Here is a 14,109-nt window from a genome sequence, read left to right as displayed (position 1 = left end):
TAGGAGAATATTTAAGTCATTCCCTCATTTTTTTTTAGTTATGGGAAAAAATTATTTTAAAATAGGAGTATCTGGTATTTTAAAAAGAACTGTATAAATACATGCGTCAGAATTTATCAATGCATCACTGTAAACAACACAACATAAACAATCCTCCGAACAGTAGGAATGCATGGCTTTACCCTTCAGCCAATCAAAAATCTTTGACCTAAAAGGATTAAAATGTAGGAGACTGTGGATATTCACAACAGTCCTTCTCAATGTCTTCATCTGTTTCTGAACTACTCATGGTGGATGCTTTTTCTTGCTTACTATGGTCAGTATCTGTTTTACAATGTTTGTTTAGTATCCCACGCAACCGTGATTTCTTGAACTGCCCTGCATCATCCACATTTAATGCTTTACGTTTAGTTATTTGCTGTGGAGAGGCTTGAGTAGCTTCTGGAATGTCCGTGTATTCTACCATTAAGGTAAGTTTGTCTACCATATCAACATGGTGGTTGGTGTTACAGCAGCTTTTAGAAATGTGCTTATTTTTGAGAGAGATAGTACATGAATGAAGAATTTCAGTTTCTGGAAATATAGTTCGTAAAGCTTGACAAAGAAAAGGGTTCTCCTGAGGTTCTTCTGGGACATTCTTCTCTCCTAAATAAAATAAAGTAGGAGTTCAACAGACATTATTTGTTGCATACATTTTTATAATTAACTAGCTGTTAGTAAATTGAAGAAAGATTTTAATGAAATAATATCATTCTTTACAGTACAAAAAAATGCAATGTGTAATCCCAAATTATTATTTTTTAGTAATAATGTTTTGTACTATATTCATATTTTTGTTTCAGTCAAAATTTTGTGAAGTTACATAATATTTTAGGAGAAAATTAAAGTTGTACTCTTTACTATCAATGACATCCAAAACCCAAACTCTATCAAGTTGTTTCTCACAATAGCAACACTCCCCCAGGTTTCTGAGGCTGTCAATAGAAGGAGGCCATCCATCTTTAACATGCAAAATACTGACATTGATGTGTTATTTAGTACCTGCCACTTGGGTCTGTGCTTGTTTTCTTTTTTTAATTTCTTGTTTTAATCTGTGCACATCTTCTAGTAGTTTCTCTACTGCTCTCTCACTGTGTTCCACTTTTTTGCATACATTCTGCAAAGTAAAATAAGGGTACAGATAAAACTTCAAGTTATATAGACAGTCGAGATGAACATAATATAAATTGTACTTCACTAAGCAAAATGAGCATTTGTGTGGTGTTTTATATATTATAGAGGGGCAAGGGGAAAAGCGTGTTCATGTCTCATAAAGATTTATAGCCCCCAAAACCAGATGAAGGGTGGTTATAAGTTGATATTAAGGTAATAGCAGTGGGCTATGTCAAAGTTTTCTGATGTTTCTTTTATGCATATCTTAATTATACCAGCTATTTCCTTGACAATTCACAGAAAAAAAGCCTGAAGCAACATTTAATTCACTTTATAACAAAAAATAATGGCACTCTTTTTTCTTTTATATTGATTATGCTAGGGAGGGTGGAGGGACGGCGCAGGAGGGGAAGACCCTCTGAGATGGATTGATTCGCTGACTGGGGTAATCGGGATGGGTGTGTCAGAGGCAGTGCGGTTGGCACAGGATAGAGCAGGGTTTAGGGCTGTTGTGTATAGGGTCTCTACGAGTTGCAAACGACTGGAGGGCACATAACAACAACTGGCTTGCTTACAAAATTCTTATACATTGTTTCACACTATCTTTTGTTTACATTGTTTCATATAATCATTCCAATCACTGTATTTTATAAAATCAACCAACAATGAACAGTGCCCACCATTGCTCTGTCTTTCCAGATCCTCGTCTGATCTTCGCCATTTCCTTGACCTATTCCTCCGCTCCATCCATCAAACTGTGCAATCCTATGACATCCCCCTGCCCATCCTCATGCCTCTGATCCTGCCCTCCCACTTGAATCCTCATGCTCTTATCTTTTTACTGCTACAATAATGATCTCATACAGTAATTGTCATCATGGGACTGAATTAATTCAGCATAATTCTCTCTCAGGTAGTAATTTTCAAAATCCTTGCACCTGAGGGCTATGAAGTATTTCAATACTAATGCCTCTGGAAACTATGAACTTGGAGAAACGACGATAGTTATAGAAAGGCTTCAAGGTCTTTTGTTCATAGGATCACTATGAGTTGTGCTTGACTCGACAGCAATCAACAACATTATAGTGAGAAAGATGCATAGGTGCTGCCTATGTTAAGAAACTGACAATAAATGGAAATAAATTGTTTTATACTGTTATGAAAACAAACTCCTGAAGATGTTAATTCTTGTAAGAGAAAAACATTTTTTTTGGAAGCAGTCTTGCCTTATGTGCTACCAATTTTGAAGTACTGGTAATGGCACCTTTGGAGCCCACTCATGCACTATAAAGGTGTATTAAGTTGATACTGTGGGGACTTGTCAATTGTGCCATTCCATGAGGCGTAAGCCACCCTATAAATAGAAAACAGGGATTTCACTACTGTCTAGAAAGCATAAATGCAGTGTCATACTTGTACTGAAATGGTTTTGGTCCAGGCGATGGGCTGTACAACAGCAGAGATGGTGCAAGAGTGGTATGATTCCAAGAGCATGTAGGACAGAGCTCTGGGATCCCTCCTATATAATGAGACAACTGAGTGCTTTTGGAGGAGGCTTACTGGTGGAGAAGTGACACTGGGAATTGGTTGGGGAACTAGGTTTGCCATCCAGAGAGCTAGATACTTTAGGGCCTTGGTTACTGGTAGAGTGAGGGGCTGCTGGCACTTAACATGTGCATAGCAAACAGAGTTCTGTAACACTTGCCTGAACAGGGCATGGGCCAAGGTTGGGAGGGTGAGGGCCTGCCTTTGTTCCATCAAGTCATCAGGTGCCACTTGATTAGAGTGCAACACCTATCCATCCTATGAGTAAAAGACCTGAACCCTATCCTATCTGTGCTATCCTCAGCATCTGACACACTTAAGCCGACTGCTGCAGTCACCAAGTCTATCCATCTAATTGAGGGTCTTCCTCTCTTGCTCACCCCCTCCACCTTTCCTATCCTTTTGCACTGTCAACCCAAAACGTGGTACAAATCTGCCAGCAGCAACATGGGAGAAAGATGAACAGTCAACTATGCAGTTTACTGCCTGTGAAAACTCACTAGAGGATCAGCTTGGTCCCAACTGATGGCTTTTTTTAAGTGTTACTGAGTATGAACCATAGCAACCCTATGAACAGACCTGAACCCCGTTCTATGCTATGCCATTTTCACATTACCTGATACATTAGAGCCCTTTGGGGCAATCACTGTCAAATCATCTGGTTGAGGGTCGTCCTCTCCTTTGCTGACACTCTGCCTTTCTAAACATCATGTCCCTCTCCAAGGGACCCTCTCAACCTAAGCAACATACCCAAAAGCATAGGAGGCAAAGCCTTATCTTTGCCTCCAAAAAGCACTCTGCACTCTCTCCAAGATATATTTGTTCTCTTGGCCATCCATGGGATGTTTAGTACTCTTCAACACCACAGCTCAAAGGCATGAGTTCTGTCATCCTTATTCACTGTCCAGCTCTTAGATGCATGGCAAGTAACTGGAAAGAATATAGCCTGAATCAGACGCAGCTTTGTCCTCAAACTTAAGTATTACTCCTGAATAATTTGGAGAGGTTCCCTAACTGCAGTCTTTCCCTGTGCAGTATCCTGATTTCCTGACTACTGCAACTTGAGGCTTCAATTTGTTTTTCAGTTCTCTCAGCTTGTGAAATGCACAGCAAGTATTTTAAGACTACTTCTCCAGCACCACAATACAAAGGCATCGATTCTTCTTCTGTCATCATTAGTCATTGTCCAGCTCTCTGATGCACAGCAAGTCATTGCAAAGACCATGGCCTAGACTCAGCACACCTTAGTCTCTACTGACTGACATCGTTGCTTTTCAGCACTCCAGAGAGGTCCCAGACAGCAGATTTTCCTAATGCAAATTGTCTTTTGATTTCCTGGCTGCTGGTATTGACAGTGTTAATTATGGAGCTGAGTTAGCTGTAATTGTTAACAACCTCAATCTCTTCTCCATCTACTGTGGTACTGCCAACTGGCCCAGTTGTGAGAATCTTTGTCTTCTTGATGTTAAGCTTCAATCCACATTGAAGACTACGGTCCTTGACCTTCTGCAGCAAGCACTTCAGGTCTTTTTCAGTTTCAGCAAGCAAGGTTGTGGCATCTGCAAATTGTTTATGTTGCTGATGAGTCTACCTCCAATCCTGATGCCACATTCCCCAGAAAAAGCCCTGCTTCCTGAATGATCTGTTCTGCATATGAAAAGGTATGGAGACAGGATGCATCCCTGACACCCTCCTTTCCTGATTTTGAACAATGCAATATTTCCCTGCTCTATTCTGAGGACTGCTTCCTGGTGCATATTTGAGCACAATCAAGTGTTCTGGGATCCCCATTTCCCTCAAGGTTAGCCACAATTTGTTGTGATCCACAGTCAATGCCTTTGCAAAACAATCAAACACAGACAATCCTCTGGTACTCTTTGCTTTCTGCCAAGATCCATCTGACGTTGGCAATAATATCTCTAGTGCCACTACTTCTAAACCCATCTTGTATCTGTGTTGGTTTTGTCAATGTACTGTTCCAGTCATTTCTAGATGATCTTCAGCAGGATTTTGCTAGTGTGTATTAGTGATCTATAATTTCCACACTATGTGGGGTCACCTTTTTTTGAAATGGGAATAAATATGTATCTCTTCCAGTTAGTTGGCCAAGTAGATGTCTTCTAGATTTCTTGGCACAACTTGGTGAGCAGCTGGATGGCAGCATCTGTTGTTGAAATACGTCAATTGGTATTCTATCACTTCCTGGAGCTTTATTTTTTTGCTAAGTCCTTCAGAGTAGCATGAACTTCCTCTTTCATTACCACTGCCTATTGATCATGTCATTCCTTGAAACTCATCTGTGTTAGCCACTTCTTTCTGGTACAGTGAATCTGTATATGCCTTCTATCTTCTTTTAATGCTTCCTGAATCATTCAATATTCTGCCCGTAGCATCCTTAAGCATTGCAACTCATAGCTAGAATTTGTTTGGTTCCTTCAGTTTAAGAAATGCTGAGCAAGTTAGGCCCTTTGGATTTTCTGACTCCAGTTCTTTGCACATTTCATTGTAACATTTTGCCTTTTCTTCCTGAGCTGCCCTTTGAAATCTTCTATTCATCTCCTTAATTTCTTGATTTCTTCCCTTTGCTTTGGCTTCTTGATGTCCTAGTGCAATATTCAGTCTCTTCTGACATCCATTTTGGTCTTTTCTTCCTTCTTTGTAATTACTTCTTGTATTCTTTATGAATGATATACTTTATTTCTTCCTACAGCTCATCTGGTCTTCATTCATTAGGGTTCACGGTTTCAAACCTATTCCTGAGTTGGTTTTTAAATTCATGGGAGACAGAATCAAGATCAAATTCTGGTTCCTGTGGATGGATACGATTTAACCTTCTTTAGCTTTAATTTGAACTTGCATATGAGTAGGTGATGGTCTGTTCCACAATCAGCACCTGGCTTTTCACTTTTTCTGATATTAAACTTCTCCAATTCCTTCTACAGATGTAATTGATCTGATTCCTGTGCATCCCATCAGGTGAAACCCTTATGTATAGCCTGTGTTTTATGTTTCTTACACAAGCTATTTGCTATGAATAAATCATTCATTGTATAAAAATTCTATTACTCTGTCCCCAGCCTCATTTCTATCACCAAGTCCATATTTTCTGACTACTGATCCTTCTTCCTGTTTCCCAACTTTTGCCTTCCAATTACCCATTATCATTAATACATAACATTAGCAACATGAAAGTGTTTGGTGTAAAAAATGTTACGAATATATATGGCCCCATGATTGTCAACCCTATAAAGATATGTAAGCAGTCTCCAGGTTATAACTAAGATCTACTCACAACTGTCTATTTTTAATATTTTTTACTGGTTTTTATATAATCATTCATACATATCATGTTTTGTAACTATAGTTGGTTTTAATGTATAGTGTTTTATACATTTATTCATATACATTCTGTTTTACATAATTAATTAACATTACTCTATGCCTATTAACACCCTGTCTTTTCAAGTTCCTATAACTGTGTCTTTAAGAATTTTTTAAGTAATGATATGAACCCACCAGCTGTTATACGGGAGGTAGTATGTTGTTGTTCTTATGTGCCATTGAGTTGCTTGCGACTCATAACGACCCTATAAACCCTGCTCTATCCTGTGCCAATCGCACCATCTCCGATACACCCATCCCGATTACCCCAGTCACTGAATCAGTCCACCTCATAGAGGGCCTTCCCCTCCTGCGCTGTCCCTCCACCCTACCAAGAATGATGTCCCTCTCTAAGGACCAGTCCCTCCTTACAACATGTCCAAAGTATGTTAGACGGAGCCTCAGAATCCTTGCCTCCAAGGAGCCACCCGATTTAACCCTTTCCAGGACAAATCTGTTTGTTTTCCTAGCAGTCCATGGTATTCTCAATACTCTTCTCCAGCATCACAGCTCAAAGGCATCAATTCTCCTTCGATCCTCCTAAGTAACTGTCCAACTCTCTGATGTCTAACAAGTGATAGCAAAGACCATGGCCTGTATCAGACGCCCTTAGTCTCCAGAGAGACACCATTGCTCTTCAGTACTTTGGAGAGGTCCCTAACAGCAGACTCCCATCGCAATATGTCTTTTAATTTCCTGGCTACTGATGCCAAGAGTGTTGACTGTGGAGCCAAGCAAACTAAAGCTGTGAACAATTGGCCCAGTGGTGAGAATCTTTGTCTTCTTGACATTGAGCCTCAGTCCATATTGGAGGCTGCAGTACTTTGACCCTCTGCAGCAGGTGCTTCAGGTCCTCCTCAGTTTCAGCAAGTAGGGTTGTATCATCTGCATATCGGAGATTGTTGTATAGTATAAGTAATATAGATATAGTATAGGTAGTATAGTGTAGTAGTATTATTGATGTTAGGTGCCATCAAATTGACCATGATTCATAGTGACCCTATGAACAGCTGACCTGAACCCTACTATATCCTGCACTATCCCCTACTATATCCTGCACTATCACTTGTATACTCTAGCCTATTGATCCAGCTACTTTGTTAATCTATCTTGTTGATGGTCTTCCTCTTTTTTACTCTCCACCTTTCCAAGTATGATGTCCTTTCCAAGGACTGGCCTCTTGTAATTACATGCCCAAAATATGTGAGATGGAGTTTCATCATCCTTCTCTAACAACCTGGCTATACCTTCTCCTAGACGTACTTATTTGGTTTGTTGTAGTGTAGTATTAGAAGTGTATAAAACCCTTTTTAATGTTTTTATGAGATGTTGTCCATAGAAATAGACTCTAAATCTTCTGTTGGGAGAGTATAGTTCACTCACAGCTTCAGGTGCTAACCCCAGGTGCTACCCCCTTGAGATACCATCATATCGTGTTTGTGCACAGGTCACGGTTCCTCTAAGCTGCTCCTTACCAATGACTTAGCAGAAGACGGGTAGTAGTTCAAGCCTACTATTGCAGGACCGAGAATTCCTCTAATCAGCAACTAAAATTTCAACAATGCCTCACTGTCTTAGGTCAAATGTCTTAGATTAGCACTGGAGACTGAAAGTTTCCCTACTCAGTCATTCTCATCTCCTTCCTCAAATGGTAGATTTACAATGTAGTCTGAAGGTATTCCTTGCCTACCTACTCTGTAGCTTTCCCAGGCTAAATTAGGCTTTTGTATATCTAACCTTGTTCTGATGTATACTGCTTAAAGGACCCAAAATGACTGTGAATTTAGAACTTAATGCGTTGGTGGAATATGATCACTCCTTATAGTTTCAAAACATATACCTCATGCTTACTTCTCTGGTTAATGAAGGGATATGCCATTCCCAAGCATGTTTTAAGACCTCTTGTGAATTTCCACTTGCCTTCCTGCTCTTCCTTTTGTTATGAGAATATCATATTCAAGACAAAGACTGTTCCTGTGGTCTAAGTCCTCAACTGAAGATAACATCTGGAGCAGAAGCCTAGATCCAATCAATATTTAAGAATAAATCTTTTTCATCTTTAAGACACTGAAAGGATAGAATCTTTGTTTACTGCAGAATTGTAAACTTTACATACTCTTCCTTATGTCACATTTATAACAAACAAATGGAACATTAAATTGACAGAACTACCAGAAATAGAAAACTATAAGCTGGGTTCAGAAGAGGTCCTGGCACTAGGAACCTCAGAGCCAGTATCAGATAGATCCTAGCCAAAAGCAGAGAGTACCAAAGGAATGTCTATCTGTGTTTCATTCACTATGCAAGGGCATTTGACTGTGTGGGTCACAACAAATTGTGGCTAACCTTGAGGAGAATGGGAATCCCAGAACACTTGACTATGCTCATGCAAAACTTGTACTTAGACCTTGAAGCTGCAGGGATGCGTCCTGTCTCCATAACTTTTCTTTCTTAATGTTTTTTTTTATTTTAATTATACCTTTTCAATCTATATGTGAAGCATATCATTTGGTAGGCTGGACTTTGAGTAATGTAGCATCAGAATTGAAGGGAGACTCATCAACAACCTGTGTTACATAGATGACATAGCCTTGGATGCTGAAGCAGAGAGAGACCTGAAGAATTTGCTACAGAAATCAAGGAATGTAGTCCTCAATATGGATTGAAGCTCAACATCAAGAAAACAAAGATTCTAACCAGTGCAACAACTGTCAGCACCATGACAAATGGAGAAGAGATTGAGATTATAAACCATTTTAGCTTGCTCGGTTCCACAATCAACACTCTTGGCACCAGTCAGAAAATCAAAGGACGAACTACATTAGGAAAATCTGCTATCAAGGACCTCTCCAGAGTACTAAAGAGCAACAATGTCAGTCTACTGACCAAGGCACCTGATCCAAGCCAGGGTTTTAGCAATTACTTGCCATCGATCAGAGTGCTGGACAATAACTAAGGATGATAGAAATACTGAGGCCTTTGAGTTGTGGTGCTGGAGAAGACTGACCATACCATGAACTGCCAAAAGAACAAACAGGTCTGTCCCAGAGAGGGTGAAGCCAAGCTGCTACTTAGAGGTAAGGATTTTGAGGCTCTGTCTCACATTCTGGGCCTGGAGAAGGACATCGTGTTTGGAAGGGTGAGGAAGACCTTGGATGAGATGAATTGGCAAACGGTAACTCGAGTAATGGAGTGACAGAGGCAGTGAGATTGGCTCAGGACAGGGCAGGCTGCAGAGCCATTGTGCAGAGGATCACTAGATGCAAGCAACTCAACGGCACATAACAGCAACAGTAAAAAATCTATCATCTATTTTTTGTATTAACAATATATATTTAGCAATAGTAAACATCAAGATACAAGACAAGAAGTAATGTTGACTGAACTTGATTGAAATTCTCAGTGGTATGGCAGTTATGTATTGATAACAGTCATCCTCCATTTTAAAATAACAAAAATTTTCACCTAATAACTTAGTCTTTGAAACTTAATTATGCCAGTAATTGAGAGGTATAATTAAAGAATAAAAATCTGACAAAAACATGAGTTAAAAAAAAAAGTTGGAAAAAAACCCCAAAAGTTGAGTTTATCCTCAAAAATTACAGTTACAAATCTGATGTGAATGAACTCTAGAAATGACTTTAAATGGTTAGTATCTTAACTTACCTTTAATTCCTGTTGTAATGTACCATACATTTCATTTATCTTATGTACCTCTTTTAAAGATCCATCTTCTTTAAAAAATTCAGAGCTATTGAAGGAAAAAAGATAATTTCTTAAAGTTAACACAGAGAACTTCTTTAATGATAAGGTGGAAAACGTATTTATAGTTCGGAAGTAATGAAGCCTTTTTTATTAATTTTCATGAAAGTTTACAGAGACTTAGGGTTTCAAGTCACTCATTGCTACACTTTTCTCCCTGCCCACCCTTTACCCACTGAAGTAATGAAACTTTTTATAGGCTTTGTAGGGACTATTAATTTGTCTGCCTATGTGTATGCAATAAAAAACAACCACTTCTTTTATCTTCACATTAGAACATTTTATTTTAGCTCCTTAATACTGTTAGATGTCAATAAGAGATTATTTAAAAATAAAGACCGTAGGAGGTTGGTGGTGGTGTTATGTGCTGCAAGAGTTGGAACCAACTCCTAGCTAAGCCTTAGTGGGTTTTCAGAGGCTATAAATCACATGAGGGGAGACTGCTCATTGTACTTCCACAGAGCAGTTGGTGGATTCAAACTGCCTGTCTCTGGGCTAGCAGCGTAACTCTGGCCAATCTATAAAATACGAAATATAAGTCATCAGGGAATGAAAAAGGCACTGCTAGAACTCTGGTGGCCTAGTGGCAAGAAGCTGTGCTGAAATCCCAAAGGTACGAGGTTCGAGGCCACCAACAGCCCTGCAGGATGGGCAATTTTCTCCTTTGCAGTAACTGCCTCTGAAAACCCAACAGGGGGCAGCTATGGGTCGGTTCTGACTCTACGCTACACATCACACACCACATACTAGAGATGAAATAGGAGGGAAAGGGCAGTCAAAATGAATAAGGTGGGAAAAAAAGGCGAAAAGAAACATAGCTAAATGTAATGTTACAAAACAAAATGTTAATGATTTAATAAAATGGGGGGAAATGATTTGTAAACTTCCACTTAAATTTAAAAAGCATTTGTAACTAAGAAAGCAAAGATAAAGAACAATGACAAATGTCAAAGGCAACAGTTTAAAGACTTAAAAATAGTATTCACTTTTTTATATAAAATATACTGTTATGTTTGGAAGCAGGAGTGGCATCCACTTCCCAAACAACATGACTCCAGAAATTCTTACAAACTTTGATAAATGTTGCTACTTATAGAAAGGCTTCAGGACTTTTGTTCACAGGGTTGCTACCAGTTGTGCTAAACTCAAAGGCAATCAACAACAACACATACTGCTATGTATGTTTCTCACATTCCATGCACCAATCATTAGTGTCTGCTTACAGCTGTTCTTCCTCTTTTATGTTTCCACACTTGTGGGCTCAGCCTCAGGTGCCTCATCTGCTAGTCTAAAGGTACTCTGTTGTACATAGGGTTTTCGAAGGCCTGCTATTTCGGAACTGGATAGCCAATCCTTCCTACTATCTTAGTTTGAACGCTCAGATTTAGAACATTATCTGACAGAGAAGGATTTTACTGAAAAGAGAAGATGAAAGATATTTCCCAATTGTAGAAATAACCAATAGATTCAGTGTTGTCCCCACACTTGACATGTATGTCTTAACCCACCCCTTCTGCTAAAGATTATTCAAAAATGACTGGAACAGCATATCAATAGAACTGCCTGGAGTGTAGGCTGAGTTTAGAAGAGGCCGTGGCTCCAGGGATATCATAGCTAATGTTAGATGGATCTTGGCTGAAAGCAGGAGGACCAGAGGACTGTCTATTTTTCAAAGGCATTTGACTGTGTAGATCACAACACTGACTCTAAGAAAACTGAGAATCGCAGAAAACTTGATTGTGCTTATGTGAAGCCTATACTTGGGCCAGTAGGCAGTTGTCAGAACAGAGCAAGGAAACACTGCATGGTTCAAAATTGGGAAGAGTGTATTCCGGGAATGTGTCTTATTTTCATACCTTTCCAATCTATGCAGAACAGATTATCTGGGAGGCTGGGCTCTATGAGGAGAAATGTGGCATCAGGATTGGTGGAAGACTCATCAACAATTTGCGTTATGCAGCCGATACAACCCTGACTGCTGAAACTGAAGACCTGAAGCGCTTGCTGCGAAAGGTCAAGGACTGCAGCTTTCAATATGGATTGAAGCTAAACATCAAGAAAACAAAGACTCTTTTGTACACCAATGTTCATAGCAGCATTATTCACCATTGCAAGAACATGGAAACAGCCCAAATGTCCAACCACAAACGAATGAATTGAGAAAATATGGTACATTCACACAATGGAATACTATGCAGCACACAGGAGCAATAACTTTGTAGATTATTACCTAACTTGGGAGGGACTGGAGAGCACTATGCTAAGTGAACTAACTCAGTCCCACAAGGATAAATTTGTATAAAACCTTAATTGTAGAATGAGTCTAAGAATCCAGGATGGGTAGGAGAGGCTAGAAGCAGAGAGATGTGGATATGCACGGGGTGTGGGGATTAATCATTGGGATTTAGAATTTGATGAAGGGGTTGAGGGAAATTGAAAGAATTAGTTTGAATTTGTATTAGAATTTTGTAAATAAACTAGTAGAAAAAAAATTAAATTAAAAAAAAACATAACAAAACAGTTCTTCGTCATCTCCCCTGTTCCCGTGAAGTTGCAGCCATGAAGGTCAACCAGTGCAGTTTCAGCAGGTACAAGATCTACCCTAGACACGGGAGGCACTATGCCAGGACCGACGGGAAGTTTCTTAATAAAAAATGTGTTGGCTTTCCTTTCCAAAAGGAATCCACGGCAGATAAATTGGACTGTCCTTTATAAAAGGAAGCACAAAAAGGGCCAATCGGAAGAAATTAAAAAGAAAAGAACCCGCTGTGCAGTCAAATTCCAAAGGGCCATCACTGGTGCATCTCTTGCTAATATAATGGCCAAGACAAATCAAAAGACTGAAGTTAGAAAGGCTCAACGAGAACAGGCTATCAGGGTTGCCAAGGAAGCAAAAAAGGCTAAACAAGCATCTAAAAAGACCACCCATGGCTGTTAATAAGGCTCCCACAAAAGCAGCGCCTAAACAAAAAATTGTGAAGCCTGTGAAAGTTTCTGCTTCCCGAGTTCGTGGAAAACACTAAGTTGGTACATGAGACTTAAATAAAGATTTAATTATAACTCTTAAAAGAAAAATATTCTAATCACGGGGCCAACTGGCAGCATCATGATAGATGGGGAAGAGATTGAGATTGTTAACAGCTTCAGTTCGCTTGGCTCCAGAATTAACACTCTTGGTACCAGCAACCAGGAAAAGAAAAGATGAATTGCATCAGGAAAGTCTACTGTCAGAGACCTCTCCAAAGTCCTGAAGAGCAATGGTGTCAGTCTGGAGATTAAGATGTGCCTGATATAGGCCATGGTTTTTGCAATCACTTGCTATGCATCAGAAAACTGGACAATGACTAGGAACAATAAAAGGAGAATTGATGCCTTTTAGCTGTTGTGCAGGAGAAAAGTACTGAATATACCGTGCTCTGCTAGGAGAACAAATAAGAACATTCTAGAAAGGGTGACACCAGGCTGCTCCTTGGAAGCAAGGATTCTGAAGCTTCATCTGATATACTCTGGACATGGTGCAAGGAGGGACCAGTCCTTGTAGAGGGACATTATGCTTGGGAGGATGGAGGGAAAGTGCGAGAGAGGAAGAACCTGGATGAGATGGATTTATTCAGTGACTGGGGAAATAGGGGTAGGTGTGTCAGAGACAGTAAGATTGGCACAGGATAGAGCAGGGTTTAGGGCTGTTGTATATAAGGTCTCTATGAGTTGCAGGCAACTCAATGGCACGTAACAACAACATAATGTTAAGTATACGATGGTGGTGGTGGTGGTAGTGTACCAGAGTCAGAACTGACCCATAGCTGACTCTCTGGCAGGTTTGCAGAGGCAGTTAATTGCACGGGAGGAGACTGTCTGTCCTTCTCCCATAAAGCAGCTGATGGCTTTGAATCATGTGCCTTCAGGATTACAGCTCAACTTCTTGCCACTAGGCCACCAGAGCTCCGCAAGTATATCATGAGGACACAAAAAACAAAAGCCAGTCCTTTATACTTATGGTTGATCCTCTAGTAGGTATCTTATAGTTGCAGTATTGCTGGTTATCTGTAATCATTCTGTAGTCTGAGTGGAATGTTGTGGCTAAAAAGCCTGGGTTCCTGCCCATTAATATTATTTTGAAGGTAGTTATTTATTCTAACCTGTATTAGATATGTTAAAAATGTATAGTATGGGCAACAACCTTCTCTGTGGTTTTAAATTTAATTTCTTTATAAACGGCCAAGTATTAAATGGAAATATTGATAAAGAAAAAAGTTTAAAGAATAATAT

General features: G+C 39.6%; 1 protein-coding gene across 1 annotated transcript in view; it reads right to left on the bottom strand.

Annotated features, from left to right (window-relative positions):
- Nucleotides 1–217: 217 nt before the first annotated feature.
- FAM175A (family with sequence similarity 175, member A) overlaps nucleotides 218–14,109 on the bottom strand; it is a 35,378-nt gene continuing 21,486 nt past the window's right edge. The window contains exons 7-9 of the mRNA XM_006885259.1: nucleotides 9,745–9,829; nucleotides 1,042–1,156; nucleotides 218–645 (exon numbers count right to left, since the gene is read on the bottom strand). Coding sequence (XP_006885321.1) covers nucleotides 218–645; nucleotides 1,042–1,156; nucleotides 9,745–9,829 — 628 coding nt within the window. The remainder of the gene's footprint in view (nucleotides 646–1,041; nucleotides 1,157–9,744; nucleotides 9,830–14,109) is intronic.

This window comes from Elephantulus edwardii, unplaced genomic scaffold (genome assembly GCF_000299155.1).
Source record: "Elephantulus edwardii isolate Elephantulus edwardi_28Jun2011 unplaced genomic scaffold, EleEdw1.0 scaffold00042, whole genome shotgun sequence".
In the NCBI taxonomy this organism is placed as follows: domain Eukaryota; kingdom Metazoa; phylum Chordata; class Mammalia; order Macroscelidea; family Macroscelididae; genus Elephantulus; species Elephantulus edwardii.
Note: the sequence above shows the minus strand (reverse complement) of the source record. Positions and strands in the feature narration are given on the sequence as shown.